Source organism: Saimiri boliviensis, chromosome 3 (assembly GCF_048565385.1).
Source record: "Saimiri boliviensis isolate mSaiBol1 chromosome 3, mSaiBol1.pri, whole genome shotgun sequence".
NCBI lineage: Eukaryota > Metazoa > Chordata > Mammalia > Primates > Cebidae > Saimiri > Saimiri boliviensis.
Genome location: NC_133451.1, coordinates 160825780 through 160845585, shown reverse-complemented (window position 1 = coordinate 160845585; position 19806 = coordinate 160825780). Strand labels below are relative to the sequence as shown.

At 36.8% G+C, this 19806-nt stretch overlaps 1 protein-coding gene across 4 annotated transcripts in view; it reads left to right on the top strand.

Moving 5' to 3' along the window:
- Positions 1-19806, top strand: part of INTU (inturned planar cell polarity protein) — a 95339-nt gene that overhangs the window by 17108 nt on the left and 58425 nt on the right. For all 4 annotated transcript variants that reach the window (XM_074396928.1, XM_074396926.1, XM_003927719.4 and 1 more), the window contains exons 2-3: positions 8088-8623; positions 14835-14920. In XM_074396928.1, coding sequence (XP_074253029.1) covers positions 8088-8623; positions 14835-14920 — 622 coding nt within the window. The remainder of the gene's footprint in view (positions 1-8087; positions 8624-14834; positions 14921-19806) is intronic.

Genomic DNA, 19806 nt, shown 5'->3' with positions numbered 1-19806 from the left:
GCACATATTTTAAGTGTACAATTTTATGTTTTGACATGTACACATCTGTCAAGTTAATGAACTTAAGCCATTTCGCCTGAGTCTCTCCATGTGCCTGCTGAAGTCCATTTATGCCTCTTTTGATAGCCATTTATCTGCTTTTCATTACTCTGCAGCAGTTTGTAGTTTCTAAAGTTTCATAAAGTTGGAACTGTACGTATGAATGTTCTTTGCCTTCTTTTACTCAGCATAATTACTTTGAGATTCATCCATGTTATTGCCCCCATTAATAGTTCATCTCTCAGCCACCTATGGTGGCTCACACCTGTAATCCTACCATTTTGGGAGGCCAAAACAGGAGCATTCTTGATACCAGGAGTCAGAGACCAGCCTCAGCAACATAGTGAAACCCCATCTCTAAAATAAACGATTAAAAAATTAAACAGGTGTGATGGTATATGTCTGCTGTAATCTTGCAATTTGGGAGGCTGAGGTGGGAGGATCACTTAAGCTCAGGAGTTCAAGGTTACAGTGAGCTGTGACATCATTGCACCCCATCCTGGGTAACAGAGCAAAACCCTGTCTGAAGGAAAAAAAAAAGTCCTTTTTTTTTTGGGTACAGCAAACCCCTATCACCATTGTAGACTAAAGACCTATGCTGAGCTGGGCTCACACCTGTAATACCAGCATTTTGGGAGGCTGAGGCGAGTGGATCACCAGAGGTCAGGAGTTCAAGACCAGCCAGACCAACAGGGTGAAACCCCATCTCTGCTAAAAATACAAAAAAAATAGTCAGGCATGGTGGTATATGTCTATAATCCCATCTACTTGGGAGGCTGAGGCAGAAGAATCACTTGAACCCAGGAGACGAAGGTTGCAGTAAGCTGAAATCACTACGCTGCACTGCAATGTAGTGATAAAGTGAGACACTGTCTCAAAAAAAAAAAAAAAAAAGGGGAAAGGAAAGGGGAAAAACCTATTATGTACAGTAAAGCTCTAACATAAAATGTTTTGCTGCTTTATAATTTTTGTTTTGCCAAAGTTACATCATATCTCCAACTCGATGTGTAGAAATGCCCAAATTTCTCTCTTTAATTTTTAATATGAGAACATGCTACTTGTGAAGAATCAAACCATTTCATTTAAACTCATGATGCCATACTATTAGCATCCAATTTAGGATAATATTTCCTACTTTTTCTTCTGCTGAAACCTTATTCCTTTTTACTTATACTATAGATTAAAAAGACACCAGGTATATAACTAGGTTTATGATGAAAAACGTTAATTCCCTGCTGTCATCTCTACTTCCAGCTCAGTGTCTGAAGAGAATTCATTGTCTCCCATTTCTCCTCTAAAGCTGCCCATCTCATTTACTGACATCACTGTCTCCTTACTCTTGTCTCCAGATCTGATGTCTCCAGACTATTGACTTCCTTCACTGGTTTTTTTCCGTTCTCCCTCCTCACAGGCACTGCCTTACTTAAAAGGCTTGCCTCTTGCCTCTCGCCTGTTTCCCATGCCAGTGGAGTTGCCTCCTAACTAATCTGCATGCCTCTGATTTCTCCTGTTTCTGGTCTTTCTTCCATACCGTTGCCGGTTTGCTTTCTAAAACACAGTTCTAAATCATTTTTCTACTCTACTCAAAAGTTTGGTGGCCTTCCAAATAAATTCTAGATTCCTTAGGGTGATTTTTAAAACTCTTTTAGAATTGTCCCAAGTCTTTCCTATCTCATTTTTATTGATCTCCCAGTTCATTATTGAAAATGATTCTCCACTCATTCTCAAACTGACCATGTGCTTTCCTACCTGCACCTTTATGTACTTTGTTCTCTGTTTGAAATACCCTTTCTTCCTGTCTCTACTTGTCAAAATCATTAAAGGTCCCACTTAAGTGCTACCTTTTCCTAGTATCTTTTCTGATACCTCTTAGACTCTTTCTCCATCCTGTACTCTCCTGCAGCAGTCTTTTTATTCCTGAGTGTTGGCACTTGGATTTCAGTCGTTTGATTAGCTCTCTGTCCCACTTGACATCTTTAAAAGTACAGTAAGGTCCTAACACAAAATGGTTTATTGGTGTATGATTTTTGTTCTGCCAGGGTTAGATTGTATCACTAACTTAGTGATGCATGGGAATGACCCATTTCGCTGAGGGGGCTGGTGGTAGGAAATGTGACCTGGGGAATGAGGTCACTATTAGATATATTACCTGAAGTGAATGAAGAGTTACGCATTTATTGACTGATCCCTTTGCCTTCTCTGACGTGCTTAACAGTTATTCTAATGTTGACTGGCCAGAGGAGCTTCAGCCCATCTGAGACTCCCTACCCCTAAGCTGTTATATCATCCAGGATATATTTTAATGATTGCAATTCATGGTGTTCCTTTAGAAAATGATCAGAAGACCATCAAGAGTACAAATGAGATATCATTGGTAGACCGAACACAAAAAAGAAAACATAGAGAAGCATGGGCAGGCCAGTGCTTACTGAACAAGTGCTGGATAGAATCCGTATTAATTTGTCATGGTGTTTTTTTATTGTGTGTGGTTTTTCTCTGTTCCTAGAATTGTCCTTTTTTACCTATTAGCACCACAAAACTATATGTGTTACCTACCACTTTGGTAAAGTGCATTGTGCTTTGCCCACTAAGATAAAAAGAAAAAAGTATAATGTAACAGATTTGGAATAGTAACAAATGTCTATTTTCCTTAAATAAAAAATGTGCCAGTAGGACATTTTTTATAGCTCTTTTCTTGTGGTAGTTAAGGAAATTGCTATACTATTGCAAATGATGAAAAATGCTGGCATTAATGCAAATAAAGACCTGAGACATTCATATAACTATTAGAGGGTATTAAAAGATTTAGTGGTGACCTAGATATTCTTGAATACATCAGGAATGAGAAAATTGTTAGCATTATCTGAAGTTCATTTTCTTTAATATATTTATGTTGCAGCTTATGTAAGTGAACTTGCTCATTTGCAAATTAACAAGTCTTTTTTTGGGAAGAAGGGCTGTACTCATGTTTACCACGTCATTTAGGCCCTAGAACACCAATTAAAGTGCCCTAGAACATTGCAGGCAGGCTATAAACGTATGGTTATTCTGCCTAAAGCAAAGCAGAATAAACAAAACAAGACTCATTGAAAGAAAAGTTAAAAACATTTACCCAATGAGAATTCTGCAGCTTTTACCATAGGGTCTTAGAAAATGTTGAAGAAGGATTTATTTATATTAGTGCTGAAATATGACCCATGTGTTACAAAGATCTGAATTAAAACTGATTTAATTCCTTTCATTAATTGTTTTTTTATTTTTGAGTAAGTTTAGATTTACACAAGAGTTCCAAAGATAGTTCAAGCTTCCCATAAATCCTTCACTCAGTTTCCCCTGAAGTTAACATCTTACACAACTATTATACATTTGTTGAAACTAAGACATGTACATCGGTCATTTCTATTAACTCCAAACTTTATTTGGCTTTCACCACTCTTCTGTTAATGTTCTTTTTATATTCCAGGATTCAATTCAGAATATTATATTGTGTGCTTAGTCTCCTCTGGTCTGTAACAATTTCTTAGTCCTTTCCTGTTCTTCATAACCTTGTTCACTTGGTTATGTAAGGTGGTGTCTTCTAGGTCTCTTCCCCGGAAAGTTACTTTCTTTCCCTTTCCATACTTTGTTCTCTGGAAGAATATAGTCACTAAGTGTATACTCAAGGGGAGGAGGGATTAAATTTTATCTCCTGGAGTGGGAATTATCTATATGTATTAATTTCTTTAATTTGGTGAAGTTGTAATGAAAGGTTAGGTTTTTATGTTGTTATTTTTGTTATTGTTGTTATTGTGGTTAATACATCCCCTTTCTTCTAGTAGGACTAGAAGAACTAGTTTGGGACAATTGTTAGAATTCTATTAAAATTTCTTAATATAGTAATCATTTATCCTCTTTTTAAAAAAATGACATAATAATTGTACATATTTATGGGGTACAATGTGATGTTTCCATACATGTATGTATACATTGCGTAGTGATTAAATCAGGACATTTGACATATTTATCACCTCATACGTTTATCATTTCTTTGTGATGAGAACATTCAAACATCCTCTGTTCTAGTAATTTTGAAATACACACTGTAATATTGTTAACTATAGTTTCCCTACTGTACAATAGAACACCAGAACTTATTTCTCCTATCTAACTGTAATTTTGTACCCATTGACCAATCTCTTGATGCTTATCTACCTAGGAACTTATTCTCTGGAGTAGCAATAAAGAAACTTCCAGGAATATTGAACTGTAGGGTCCTTAAAAGCAGTGCCTAGCTTGGCTTCTTGTGTCACTAGCACCTAGCCTAAAACCTGGCAAACTGAGATCATTAGAGACATCTTCATTTAATGCCAGAAACACATTCATTTAATACAGAAACACAAGAGTTATCTCTAGTAAAGGCAAGAGGAAGGGAAGTGACATTTATTTGAAACTTAACTATGTTGTCAGGAACAACATTATTATATTTTCTATTGACAACAGTCCTGTGAGGTAACTATAATCTGTTTTCAACAAGAGGAAAACTAAAACAATTGATCATTCTTAGGAAAGTTAAAATCGTAATAGAACAAAATTTGAACTCAGCTCTTCATAATTTTTCAGTTCATTTGCTTTTCAGTATAAGTTGCCCTTCTGTGTGGGGTCTCAATGTACATTTCCCTGTCTCTACCTCTTTATCTTCCTTTTAGTTTCTTCCTCTTTTTTAAAACTGTCTTTCTTAAAATGCTGTCTTTTTACATTAAAATTACCTTATATTACATTTTTACATTTAAAATACATTAAAATGATATCTTTTAATTGATGTATTTTTTAAAAATCTAGACATTAAGAGAATAGATCCCACATATTGCTAGTGATTATATGAATTAGTATACTTTTTTTGGGTAAAGACCTGTATTTACACACGTGTATATGGATGGTTCCTATAACTTTGTGGTGGAAAAACAAGAACTGAACACAAAGCTTATCAGTAGGTGGATGACCAAATGTCCTACATCCTTGATATGGAAATCACACAGCCACTGGTGATTTCTAAGCTGTATTGCTAAGGGAGAAATTATAAAGTTAAGTATATACCTTTATATAGGTGCATATGTAATAATTCCATTTTTTCAAAACAGTGACAGAATAACCCTATATATGTTTTTATATGATTATGAAAGCATAGATTTTTAACAGTGTTTATGTGAGAGAGATAGTAAGAGAAAATGACTTGTATTAAGATTGTGTTCCAAGGCCGAGCGCGGTGGCTCAAGCCTGTAATCCCAGCACTTTGGGAGGCCGAGGCGGGTGGATCACGAGGTCGAGAGATCGAGACCATCCTGGTCAACATGGTGAAACCCCGTCTCTACTAAAAATACAAAAAATTAGCTGGGCATGGTAACACGTGCCTGTAATCCCAGCTACAAAGGAGGCTGAGGCAGGAGAATTGCCTGAACCCAGGAGGCGGAGGTTGCGGTGAGCCGAGATCGCGCCATTGCACTCCAGCCTGGGTAACAAGAGCGAAATTCCGTCTCAAAAAAAAAAAAAAGATTGGGTTCTCATTTATTACAGTGAGTCTGCACATGCACAAAAGGACGCGTGAAAGTACAGTCCCCAAATCTACAATATTAATCCCTCACTCTCATCTCCTCACCTAATCAGTCTCAAAGTTCTGGTGATTTTCAAGAGTTTCTCAAATGTTTTTTCTACTTCCCGTCTATTCTACTATTGCTTTATTTGTCATTTTTGCCTCAACTACTGAAACAGCCCCCTAACTAGTCATCCTCCCTTGAGTCTGGTCCACCTCAAATCCACCAACCATTTGCTTGCCAAAGTAGGCCTATCCAGGGATATTTAACATATAAACTCTCTACTTAAAACTCTTTGTTGATGCCTTCCTACCTGAACTACAAAAGCAAAACCTGTTAGGGTGATCTGAAAAGCCTGACAAAACTAGGCTTCACCTCTTCTGTCATTCCCCACCTTTCACATTTGCTCTGGCAACTGCAGATGGCCAGTAGTTCTCCATGTAGGCTGTAGGGACTACCCTCAGATCTCTGCTTATGCTGTTACTCCTGTTTAAAATCCTCTTCACAGCTTTCCTTTCAGCTCCCCGTCTCTTTTCCTCCTGATTTATCCTTTAAAACTGATTTCTGGGGTCTCCCTGATCTCCTCTCAACCTCTAGCTAGGCTAAGCTGGGTGACTCTCTTGTATGCCTCTATCTTATACTTACCCTGTGTATTGTCACGAATTATTTCTCGCTTTCTCTTTGCTAAGCAAGGGCAGGAACTGACGTTCTCATCATTATAATTCTGCTAACTACTACAGTTCCTGGTGCTGTTCAGTTGCTCCACAATTGAATGCCAAGATGCTATCCCCCTTGGCCCCCACCTCCATGGATCTTTGAATCATAACCAAAAGTGGTTTCACATTCAAATTTTAGGGATTGAAATGAATCATCTTCATATTTAGCAAGTGGAAAAAAATATTCTTTTTACATGTCTCTAATATAAATAACTTACCAGATTAAAAGGGTGAGATAATAAGGCTGATACACTTTAATCATTGTTTAAATTGATAGATATATTAAATTGATATATATTTTGGTAAGAAATTAATGTGCAATCATGGTATTTATACTCTAGCAATTAAAACTAAAGTAGCTTTGTAATCTAGATGATTGTGGTGGGGATACAGTTATGTACAATTCTCAAGAGTAGAACTGCAGAGTTATTTAAATATTGATTTTGTGGGTACAGATAGGTATAGTTGAAATAAGCAATATTTGGTTAATAATCTGTATAATAAGTAATGCTTAGTGCCTATGATGATACCGTATACTGGGAGCCAACAAGTCCCAAAGAAATGTTAGTTTTGATATTTTGAGCTTGTTAGGCCTTTTAAAAAATGATTCATATATAGTTGAAAATTCTGTATTAATGACCAGCCACAGACCAGGGCAGTAGTTAGTTTGAGTTGAGTAATAGAATAGTATATTCTGGGGGATAATTTTCAAAGTATTTTGAAAGAAACATTTAACTTTTAAGTTAAAAGAACTGGAGTTGCTAATAAACAGTGCAGAAAATAGAAATGTCTTCTGATTTAATGATTACAACACAAATTAGACTCTTTCAGGCCAGGATATTACAGCTCATGTTTCTGGAAAGACTCTCTCCATGTTCATTTTTCTACTATGAGTAGTTTCACTTTAAAGAATAACAGTTTAAAAGGTAAACTGTTCATAATATTGAACAGGGTAGAGTTTAGATTTGTTACCATGAGTATTTTTGCTTCTTAATGCTATTTCAACCATTTTAAAAGCAGTAATTTTTGTTTTTCTCCGGCAGCATACTTCCCAGTCAAAAATATTTTTTATAATTACATGATGAATTATATGATATATGCTTTGGATTTCTTACTATAATTTTTCATAAAAAGGAGTTTTATGGAAATTATAGACTGTAAAGTGATCATTACTATATTAGCTGTGATTATAAACTGTTTTCAGGACAGATTTTAGTTCATGGTGAAGTGAATGTTTCTTTTTGAAAACTTATATAAGTCTGTTAAAGCTGGTAGGCTTTAGCTTTCATTTTAACCTGACAGCCATCCTAAATAATTTGTATGCAAATAATGTATTTTCATGTACAGTATCCAATTGGCATGCTTCTGTGGGTATAATTGCATAATCACCTGCTAATGCAAATTATCACTCAGTGAAATTGTTTAAAGTAAGCAATAACCACACAGTGATTGAATTAATTTTTTTCGACTCACAGATTCTCTAAGGAGACCATCTCTTTTTTCATTGGTTTTCCTTTCTATTGCTATGCCTTTTTTATTCCTTCTCCTCCAAGTCTCATTCTTCAAAGCTCTACAGAAAAAGCCTCCTATAGGAAATATTGTTGAGGCTCACAATAAATTAGAAATAGTAAGGATAATTTGAAATAATAAAGAAGTTTCACCCTTTCCCATCCCTGTTACCCAGCCCCTACCCTCACCCCCATGCCAGGATAACATACCTATTTTTTTTATATTGGGCTGCTATTATCTTTTCCTTTTTTCGTAGTGATCTTGAGCCTGAATGGCTGGACAGTGTGCAGAAGAATGGAGAGCTGTTTTATTTGGAACTGAGTGAGGATGAAGAAGAAAGCCTCCTTCCTGAGACACCAACTGTGAACCATGTCAGGTTCAGTGAAAATGAGATTGTCATTGAAGATGATTACAAAGAAAGAAAAAAGTATGAACCCAAACTCAAGCAGTTTACCAAAATTTTAAGAAGAAAAAAACTTTTACCCAAGCGCTGCAAGAAAAAAAATAGCAACGATAATGGGCCCGTATCCATTCTAAAGCATCAGTCCAATCAGAAGACAGGAGTCATTGTCCAACAGCAGTACAAAGATGTGAATGTTTATGTAAACCCCAAAAAGCTAACTGTCTTCAAAGCCAAAGAACAGCTCAAGCTTCTAGAAGTGCTGGTTGGAATTATTCATCAGACCAAGTGGAGCTGGAGAAGAACTGGAAAGCAGGGTGATGGAGAGAGGCTTGTGGTCCATGGCCTGCTGCCAGGGGGATCTGCTATGAAGAGTGGTCAGGTACTCATTGGTAAGTGTTGCTGGTACACGTTCATCGTTGTTTACAGAGATACATGATTAATGATGACACCTTGCAGGAAATGTGACAAAAACTATTATATACAGTCTCCGCAGATTAAGAACTGATTAATGACATTTGGTTCAATAATGAAACGGTTATGAATGGTGCACTAGAAGGCACAGTATTCTTAAGATAGCCAGTTCAGTGTGTTGAATACGTGTGTGCCTTTTTCAGGCCAATTGCTTACCTAATTTTCAAGTTTTGAATTATGTAATTTTATTTCATCTTGGTTATATTTGCTGACAAGAAAAAAATAGTAGATTGTAGAGTGATAATTTAGGTTTGAATGGCTATATCCAGTAACAGGATACAAAAATATATAATTTATGAATAAAAATACTTTTAAATTGTATGTTTGCACTTGAGTACAGTAAGTTCTTGGAGTGGTTTTCAGCTGTTTCATTTGGCATGTTTAGCAACAGTGGTGTTATACACAAATTTCCTTTTAAGGGCATGTGTCATAAAATAGTCCGCCAATTTTCAAGAAAAATAAATCCACAAGTTATCCTGAATATATATTAAGATGAGTGTTTTGTGTTGCTGATTAATTTTAAGCTGTTAGATACAATGTTTAAGTAGCAGTCTTACTACTTAAAGATAAATGAGTCAAATGTGAGGATATATTATTACTAAAATTTAAAAGTAATAACAGTTCTAAAAGCTGACAGTCTTTTAAGTTTACTTAGCATAAGAGATTTAGATGAAGAACATTTACAGATACATTTACAGATATTCCCAGCTTTAAATTTGACTTTCATTAGTTTGTTCACTGATTTGACAGTTTGTTTTTTTAGCATCTGCTAAGTGCCAGGAATACAAAGATTACTTTACTGATCCAATTATTTCTTGAAAGGAGCTATGTTTTAGTGAAAGAGATGGGTTACGAATAGGCAGGCAGTTTCTCACTGTGTGATAAGTGCCATCATAGGGGTTTATAAGGAGGGTCATATGGAATCTTTTAGGAAGAGCATCTGTGGCAAAGTACGTGTTCCAGAATGGTTTCAACAGGATCTGCATATGTTCTTAAAATGTAGTGTTAATACTCCTCCCATGGAGAGTTGTACTCTGTGTCATTGAATCTGGGTGGGCCAGTGACTACAGCTTAATGGGTGCCACGTGACTCAAGAGGTTGGATCATACAACGTGATGTAGCTTCTGCCTCGTTATTTTGGGGATGCTTGCTCTTGGAACCCAGTCAACATTGTGTGAAGAAGCCAGGACACCAGTGATCCAATTGATAGCCCCAGCTGAAGCCCTCGCCACTAGATGTAAGTGAGAAGCCTTCAGGATGACTCCAGCCCCAACCACCATCTGGCTGTAACTGCATGAGGAACCTCAAGTGAGAACCAAGGCTGACCCCAGTTAACCCCAGAACCAGGGGAGATAATGAATGATTGTTGTTTTAAGCCTCAAAATTGTTTGTATAGGCCTGGCATAGTGGTGTACACTTATAATCCTAGCACTTTAGGAGGCCGAGGTAGGCAGAGCACTGGAGGCCAGGAGTTTGAGACCAGCCTGGCCAACATGGTGAGACCCGGTGTCTACTAAAAATACAAAAATTAGCTGGACCTGGTGGTGCATCCCAGCTACTTGGGAGGCTGAGACACAAGAATCACTTGAACCTGGGAGGCAGAGGTTGCAATGAGCCAAGATTGCACCACTGCACTCCAGCCGGGGGGACATAATGAGACCCTGTCAAAAAAAAAAAAAAGATTGTTTGGTTGACTTGTTTTGCAGCAGTAGGTAATTGGAACAGGGGCTAATACATACTTACATTCCCTTGGGTCTTCAACTTTCCTTCTAGTGAAATGATAGGATTGAACTAAATATCTCTAAGGTTTGTTCTTTTAGTTCTATAAAAGGATCCAGAATTCATTTAACATGCTCCCCTTTCAGTGGTATTTCCTGTAAGTTGGTAGTTAGATCTTGAGGCCTCTTCAAGCATATTTTATAGGTGGTCTGTGTACTTCCATCAGGAGCAACATATTATCTGTTGTATTTCTTTTTGTGATAGTAACAGCTATTGATAACCATTGCTTAGACCCATCAGTTTATTAAGGGACTGCAAAATGGTGATACTCCAATTCTGTCAGTCTTTTTTGATGCTTCAGTTAGACTATTTTCATAAAAAGAAGCTCCCCCTCACCTCTGTTTGGTAACCTTGACACATGGTTCAGACAGGAAAGGCAGGATAAATATCTGATTTTTCCTCATTTAACAGTTTTCACAAAAAAATGAGTTGATATCATTATTCAAGGACTTCTGGAATGGTAGATTGGGAAGAACCTTAATTCTCTCTAGTTTAGTGCCCGCATGCTATAGATGAGGGATTGAGATTGAAATTCAAAAAAATCATAACAAAATTTATTGTTAGTAAATGCATTGGCAGAAAACATCGAGTTTTGAATGCAAAATGGGAATATAGTAACTTTGTCAAGTAATATAGTAACTATATAGAAATATAGTAACTTTGTCAAAAACCAGATTTCCTTTCCCTGAAGTCAAATTTGGCTTAATTTAAAGGATCAATTTAAATTCACAGTCTGATTTCATTCTCCTGTCCCATACATGTTTCCCATTTCTTCTGTCCATAAATCCCTGCCTCTAACAAACAAGGCTGGTTTATTTTTTTCCTAACTGACCTCCAGATGCACCTTGTATGTCCATCTTTGTTGTTTAGCATTCACAATTCCTTTTCTGGTGCATCACAAATATTTCTTTATATTATTAAGCTAGTGCATTCATCTTCTATTGCTGCTGGGACAGATTACCACAAACTTAGTGATTTTTAAAAAAATACAAATTTATCATCTTACAATAATAATGTAAGCCAGAAGTCTAAAGTAGTTCTTCTTTATGAAAAATCAAGGTGTCCACAAGACTACCTCCTTTGGGAGGCTCCAGGGAAGAATCACATGATTCTTTGGCTTGTGGTCCTGTCCTCCACCATCAAAGCCAGCAGCGTAGCATCTTCCAGTCTCTCTTACGCTGATCCTGACACTTCTGCCTTCCTCTTATAAAGACCTTTATTATAACCTCAGGACCGCTCAGATAATCCAGGATAATCTTCCAGTCTTTTAGGTTAATTACCCCTGCAAAGTCCTTTTTGCTGTGTAAGGTAGCATATTCACAGATTTCAGGAATTGATACATAGATATCTTAGGAGGGCAATTACCACAGTTGGGGGTTTTTTTGGTAAAACATGAGTTTTTTTTTTCTTTTTGCAACAGTAACAGTATATGTTAATTGTAGGCAATTTAGAAAATATAATTAAGCAAAAAAAAAATGCATATACCCAAAGACAACATTTTGATATATATCCTTCCTTTTTCCTACTTTGTGTACGATAATTTTGTTTCGAAAATAATTTCTTAAGTCGTATGTTCATTTTATATATAGTATAAACACAGCAGTAAACCAACTTTTGCATATATATTTTCGTAGCCCTTGGTGCCTTATGTAGTAGCCCTTTAGTACACATATGTTGTTTGATATTAAGTATATACTGAGAAATTGATGGTTTTTCTCACATAATTTACTTCACTTTGAAGAACTGTGATAAACTGATCTCTTTTTAAAAATATTTTATTTGTTTCTTAAATATATCTCTTAATAAAAATTTTATTTCTACCCATCAATAATTCCCAGGCCATCTCTTATTCAACAATGCAAACCAATCATATAGTTCATTTCCTTTCAGCCTTTGAAACGGTACAGAGCATATTAGTGACTTATTGAGAAAGACCTTTCCTGACGCGTAGGATGTCCACTGCAAAGGTGTGATGTCCAGGAAGCCGGCCATCTCTGAGTCACTTCAGAGAAGTGCTCAGAAACACTAGCGGAAAACAAATGTCTGGGAGAATGAGAAGTGTATACAAATACAGCTTTTATAGAACGGGAACATTTATCTACTAAACATTTTAAAATATTAGATATGCAACCCTTGATTTTAAAATTTATTTTTATATATTTTTGTGATGAGACATCTCCCCTTTTTAGAGGTTTGTTAGGTTTGTTAGACTTAATACTTTTAGATGATACTCCCTATAACACTCAACTACAGAAATGTATTCGTTAGGATTTGGAGAAAAAAGTCATTTGGGACATCATCCAATGGAGTTTTAGTTTAAAGTAACAAATTTACAATGATCTTACTATTTCTGTGCCCTGAGAATAAACTATAGACAATAGAACTAATCACTCGGCTAGTCCAAAAGTGGCTTTATTTTACGTTGACACAGCTATACAGTGTTCATCATTCCTTTATTTTTTTAAAAATCACTACAGCTCTAAGTAATTTGTTATAGTACTCTTGTTTAATCTCTTATATAGGAGAAATTAAACAGGCATATCATTGTGGGTTTTTTTATTTTCCCGTGTAGACTTGAAGTTGAAAGTTTTAGTCTGCAAGTTCTTACTTTTAGGGAAAGTTTACCCAAAGTGCTGTAATAGTTAGCCATCATAGTGACTTGGTGCCTGTGCTTGCAAAACTCTCATCTGAGTTTTATCTCTTGAGCATCTAAACCTAGTTCAGGCATTCACAGATGGCCTGAGAAACTACTGCTCACTCTGCACGTAATCCCTTTCCCATATAATAGAGTATCCAGGAGAGGAAGGAAAAATGGAGGAATGGCAGTACCTAAAGTGTCAACCTTTTCATCTGTTTGCCAACCCTAAAGATGGCCAAGCGATGCCTAATAATGGGATGCCTTAAAGGAAAAAACTCTGAACTTAGGGAACACCAATCTTTTATAAAGAAAAGTTACTAATAAAAAGATACTAAGCACAGCATTGACCTTATTATACCATTCAATGAACAAGCTTGACCTTCACTCAGGATGGAAACACTGTCTGTGCTGTCCAAGGCTGTTCATTATACGAACATCTTTGAAAACAGTCTAGAACGAAGTCTTTCAGTGCCTCAGCTTATAAGATGTACAGAAACATGAGACTCATGAAGAATTGTCTACCAACATGATTCTATATATACAGGTTGAGTACTTCTTATTCAAAATACTTGGGACGAGAAGTGTTTCAGATTTGTTTGTTTGTTTGTTTGTTTTTTTAATATTGCATTCTACATACCTCTTGAACATCTCAAATCTGACAATCCCAAATCCGAAATGCTTCAATGAGCATTTCATTACCTTTGAGGGTCAGGTTGGTGCTCAAAAAGTTTTGGATTTTGGAGCATTTTGGATTTTGCATTTTTGGATTTGGGATGCTCAACCTGTATGTATGTTTATTATCCATCTTCCACAAAGAATATTAAGCTCCCCAAGGGTAGAGATTTTGTCTTTGTTTAATTCTTTGTCTCTAGTGCTTAGAACAGTGCCTGGTACACAGTAAGTGCTCAGTAAATGTTTGTTAAATGAATGGATGAATATGAATTATTTCATCAATTGCCTAATAACATATTTAGAAATGATGAGAAAAATAACTTTGGTATGTCTATATTTCTATTACTATAGCTCACTGGTATTTTTATAGTATCTTTAATTATGTTCTGAAAGTAAATTTCCATTTTAACACTGATCTTTATTTTATTATCAGATTTGGCAAACATAACACATTTTTTTAAGTGCATGAAGAGGAGATTTTTACCAAACATGCAGTGTATTTTGATATGGTTGGGGCCTTTGAAGCAAAGAACTGTGTGTAGACATAGAGCAGTAACAGAAGTGAATACCATAGCATATTAAGTTATGGTGTGCCACATGGATTTAATTTGAATTTCAGCTGGTTTTTGTTTTGTTTTGTTTTGTTTTTTGTTTTGTATTGTTTACTGTGGGTCTAAGTGGTTAGATTCAATTTTGTCAAGTACAGTATTTGGTTCATGCTACAAATTTTCCTTTTGTCCTTTGGGTTTACATAATTCTCCCAATTGTATCAAGAATGAAAATATTAATCTTTTAAAATATTCATAAGTTGTATTTAGTTATGGTGCAATGTTGGGCAGTATTCTAGATTAAGAAGAGTAAAGTTAGATTAGCCCTGCCACCACTGAGCTGTATAAACTTGGACAAGTTACTGCTTGTCTGTACCATATTTCTCATTATACTTTGAGGAGGTCAGAGTAGCTCTTTAATGTTCCAATTCTAGACCTCTATGGTTTTTGGATATTCATAGAACTATCTTTTTATTGTTATTCTGGATTCAGGTGATGTTCTTGTTGCTGTGAATGATGTTGATGTTACTTCTGAAAACATAGAAAGAGTTCTGTCTTGCATTCCTGGACCTATGCAGGTATGAACATTCTTTTTCTATATTTTACAATGTTACATAAAATTAATACATCCTGTACTATTTTCTTTTTTAAGCTACTGAAAAGTGTCATGTATAATGGATGAGTTACATTGATACTTGGCTAATTAAGAAAATTTAGCTCTTGCTAATATTATTAGCTTTTGGAAATTATTCTAAACAGACAGAAAAATATCTACAAATAAAACTTACCCTACATAAAGCAGTAACAGTAGTGAAGCAGCCACAGTAATGAAAACATATATAATTACAAACTTGCCATTATAACTACCATATATGCTTGTGACAATCTAGTTCCTAGAAGAGTCATTTTAAATAGTCATGGAGTTTTCTGTTCTCTGACTTATTAGGATCACTATTGCTACAAAGCTTTTTTTTTTCCAATGAGATTTTGTTTTAAAAACTATGTAAGTTTCTTGATATTTTTTAATTTAATTAAGCTTTTCTCCTGGACTTTTGTTTGGCTACTTAATGAATTGTTTTTCAATCCTTTTATATAAAAATAAATTTATTTCATAAAAAGCCATTTTGATACCTGAACACTGACACTGTGTATCATAGGTGACATTTTTCAGTTATTAGGTATATTTTGCAAATGCTGTACGTTTTTCTTATGAATCCTCTGTTCCAGATAGCATCAGGAATTAGCGTTCTCTTTTTGGGAGGATAGGGAAGATGATATGCTTTATATGAGTTAGAGCAGGGTTCCCCAGACCCTGGGCCATGGACTGGTAGTGGTTTGTGGCCTGTTAGGAACGGGGCTCCACAGCAGGAGGTGAGCAGTGGGCAACACGCAAAGCTTCATCTGTATTTACAGCCGCACCCCATTGTTCACATTAGTGTCTGAGCTCCACTTCCTGTCAGATCAGCGGTGGCATTAGATTCTCCTAAAACCATGAACCCTGTTGTGACCTTTGCATGCAAAGAAGGGATCTAAGTCGCATGCTCCTTATGAGAATCTAATGCCGGATGATTTGTCACTGTCTCCCATCACCTCCAGATGGGACCATCTAGTTACAGGAAAACAAACTCAGGCTTCCCACTGATTCTACCTTACAGTGAGTTGTATAATTATTTCATTATATAATACAATGTATTATAATAATAATAATAGAACCAAAGTGCACAATAAATGTAGTATGCTTGAATCATCCCAAAACCATCCCCCACATCCTGGTCTGTGGAAAATTGTCTTGCATGAAAACAGGCCCTGGTGCCAAAAAGGTTGGACCCTGTTGGGTTAGAGGACCCATCAGGCAGTGAGAGGATGAAGTCGTTTTTGGATTGGTCAGAATCCCTGATAAATCAGAATCTTAGCTGCATCTGATTTGAGATTCTGAAATAATAAGGCACATGATGAAATTCCTCATTTTCTAGGAAGCAAGATTTCCCTAATGCCCATTTCTTTCTTTTAAACATACTTTGTATGCATGTGTATGTGTGCACATGTAGGCATGCCCACGTGTGCACACGCACACACACATACGCAGATACTTTGTAAATTTAGCTGTCCTTGGAAATGTAAAATGAAAGCGCTGGGGTAACTGTGGCACCTGAGACCAGCAATGCCTAGAAATGGATAGCGAGGTGGAGATGGAGATAGGGTGGTGTTTGAAACAGTAAAAATCAGGTGGACATCAGCCAGCCATGGTGCTGTAGGTTGTGCTGTTACCCAGTTTAGTCACTAGATGTGGGGAGATCCAATGGAGGGTACTGGGGTACTTCACGGTGCTCAGAAAGCAGCTACTTATCGATCAGTAGTGAAGAATTGCAGTATTTCAACGAGTCAGCTTCCTCCAAGTCGAGTGGCTATGTATGACCCCAAAGTGAAGGATCCCCTTTTCTTGCCTATGTTGGTTGCAGGTGTGCTTCCAGTATTGCCAGAGTTCAGTCGTGTCTATTCTGTCATCAAAAAAAAATGAAAAGATATGTGTACAGTGGAATCACATTCTACTTACTTAGCTTTAATTAGCTTTTGCAAATTCAGCTGTGCATGCTTAGCAGAAGAAAAAAGAGGGGAAAGAAATGAGGATTTAAATATTTTAGACCAGTTCCGTCCCCAATTAACCTATCCTTGTTAAACACACCAGAGGAGTCAGGTACTGCTGCTTGCCCAGTTTGCCTGTACGCCATGAGCATCTTGCTGCATTAAGTACAGTTCTGAATTTAAAGATATATTTTTTAATACAGTGTGGCTCTTAAGTTCCAGTTCTTACTTCTGGTGCCTGAAGAAATAGTTTGTCTTGAAGGTGGAAAAACCTGACTATGTGAATTAGATTTATCATACCAAGAAACTATGTGGTACTTCAACACAGCAATGTCTTCCTAATGTAATTTCAGGGATTTTGACTATCTATAACTTTAGAATGTAATCCCTTTATAAATGTATACTATTAAAATCTTTGTGTTATTGTAGAAACATAGGCATAACTCTTTTTGTTATCACAAAAGAAAATACTTGTGGCCGGGCGCGGCGGCTCAAGCCTGTAATCCCAGCACTTTGGGAGGCCGAGGCGGGTGGATCACGAGGTCGAGAGATCGAGACCATCCTGGTCAACATGGTGAAACCCCGTCTCTACCAAAAATACAAAAAAAATTAGCTGGGCATGGTGGCGCGTGCCTGTAATCCCAGCTACTCAGGAGGCTGAGGCAGGAGAATTGCCTGAACCCAGGAGGCGGAGGTTGTGGTGAGCCGAGATCGCGCCATTGCACTCCAGCCTGGGTAACAAGAGCGAAACTCCGTCTCAAAAAAAAAAGAAAAAAAGAAAAAAAAAAAAAAAGAAAATACTTGTTCATTGTGGAAATTTTGAAAAATAGGCCAGGCATGGTAGCTCACCTCTGTAACCCTAGTATTTAGGAAGGCCAAGGCAGGAGGATTGCTTCAGCCCAGGAGGTCGAGTCTGCCATGAGTCACGATTGCCACTGCACTCCAGCATGGGTGACAGACTGAGACTCTGTCTCTTAAAAAGAATACAAAGAAATTTTGGAAAAGAGAAAAAAGTAAGGGACAAAATCTCTTAGCCTTTCATACCTGAAGAGCCTATTAACATTTTTGCATATATCATTCATTCTTACTCCGTCCCCTCTCCGCTTCACCCCCATCCCTAGTATAAGTATAAACATGCATGCATTTGTTTGTTTGTTTGTTTTACTAGCAGAATTGGTATTATAGCTATGATTTTCTCAAAAGTAAGAACTGCATTTAAGGCAATATATTTTGAATAACTGTATAAAAGACAGTTAAAATTCCTTTAACTAGAAACCATGTTTAATTAGTAAACTACATTTTTCTTACTTTGTTCATGTTGAAAGGGGGTATAAACTATAAGCTTTTCACTCCCAGCCATTTCCCTGAGGCTGTGTGCACTAGGAGTTCAGGGAGGCAGGAATAGAACTGGGAGGAGAACGCTAGTGCTACGTGTAGCAGACAATCTGTCAGGTGCTTTGCTTCTGTTGTTCCTTTAAGAATTTCATCTATTCCTCGTAACAACCTGTAAGATTCCAATAATTAGTACTATTTTATACATGAAGGAAAAGAATCTAAGAGAGGTTTAATGATTTGCCCAGTGTTACAGAACTAATTACTCAAGGAACTAGAACCCGTATTGACTCCAGAGCATGATCTTTGCATTTCACACACAGGTTTGTGGAGCTTGGTGTCTGCATCCCTTTGTTCTTGCTGGGCCAGAGCTAATGAGATGGGTCTGTCCCAGAAAAAGTTGTTTGACCTGGTTTATATCTGCGGCATTTGAAACAATTATTCAAGCAATTAGAGAAGAAAGCTGATCTGTAGAGAATGCCGTAGGAGACTTTCACATTTAAATTTGGAACTATCTAACAGTAACATTTTAAACATATACTCAGACTATAAAAGGGATCTGAAAGCCTCTTGTCATCCAATAGAACATGGCCTAGGACATAGTGTAATGTGGCAGAAAAGTTACTGAGGAGAAGGAGGTCAGATCTCCATTTTAAACCTCACTCTGAGCAAGTTTCCAAATTCTTCTGGGTTTGCTTCCTCGTCCATAATCAGAAGGGATTTGAGAGGGTAATTGCTGAACCCAATTTCAACTTTACAATTCTGTGTTTGCTTTTTAAGCCATTTCTGTAATAAATACATTCAGGATACCACAATGAAATCTAGAGGTTAAGCCTTTATACAAATGAAGTACAAAAAGCCAAATCATTCCTTTTCAAGCCAAGTTTTAACATTTTCTAAAACAGGTGTCTTAAATTCATCAAAAATGTTAATATAATGAATGACAAAAAAGGGCTGGAGAACTGTTTTAGACTAAGCTAGACCAAATGACATACAACTAAATGCAGTGAATAATCCTTGATTGATGCTGGATTGCAGTGGGAAATATCTGTATTAGGACAACTGGGGAAATCTGGACTTGGACTGTATTAGACAAGAGTATTATATTTGATGTTAAAATTCCTAAGTGTGGCAATTACGTGTTTTATGTAAGGCAGCAGTCCCCAACCTTTTTGGCACCAGAAACCAGTTTCATGGAAGTTTTTCCCTAGACCACGAGTGCAGATGGTTTCAGGATGATTCAAGCATAGTACATTTATTGTGTGCTTTATTTCTATTATTATGAAATCATTGTATAACTCACTGTAATATAGAATCAGTGGGAGCCCTGAGCTTGTTTTCCTGCAACTAGATGGTCTCATCTGAGGGTGACAGGAGACAGTGCCAGATTATCATGCATTAGATTGTCATAAGGATTATACAACCTAGATCCACCTGCGTGCACAGTTCACAATAGGTTTTGTGCTCCTGGGAGAATCTAATGGCACCACTGATCCGACCAGAGGTAGAGCTCAGGCGGTAATGTGAGTGATGGGGAGTGGCTGTAAAT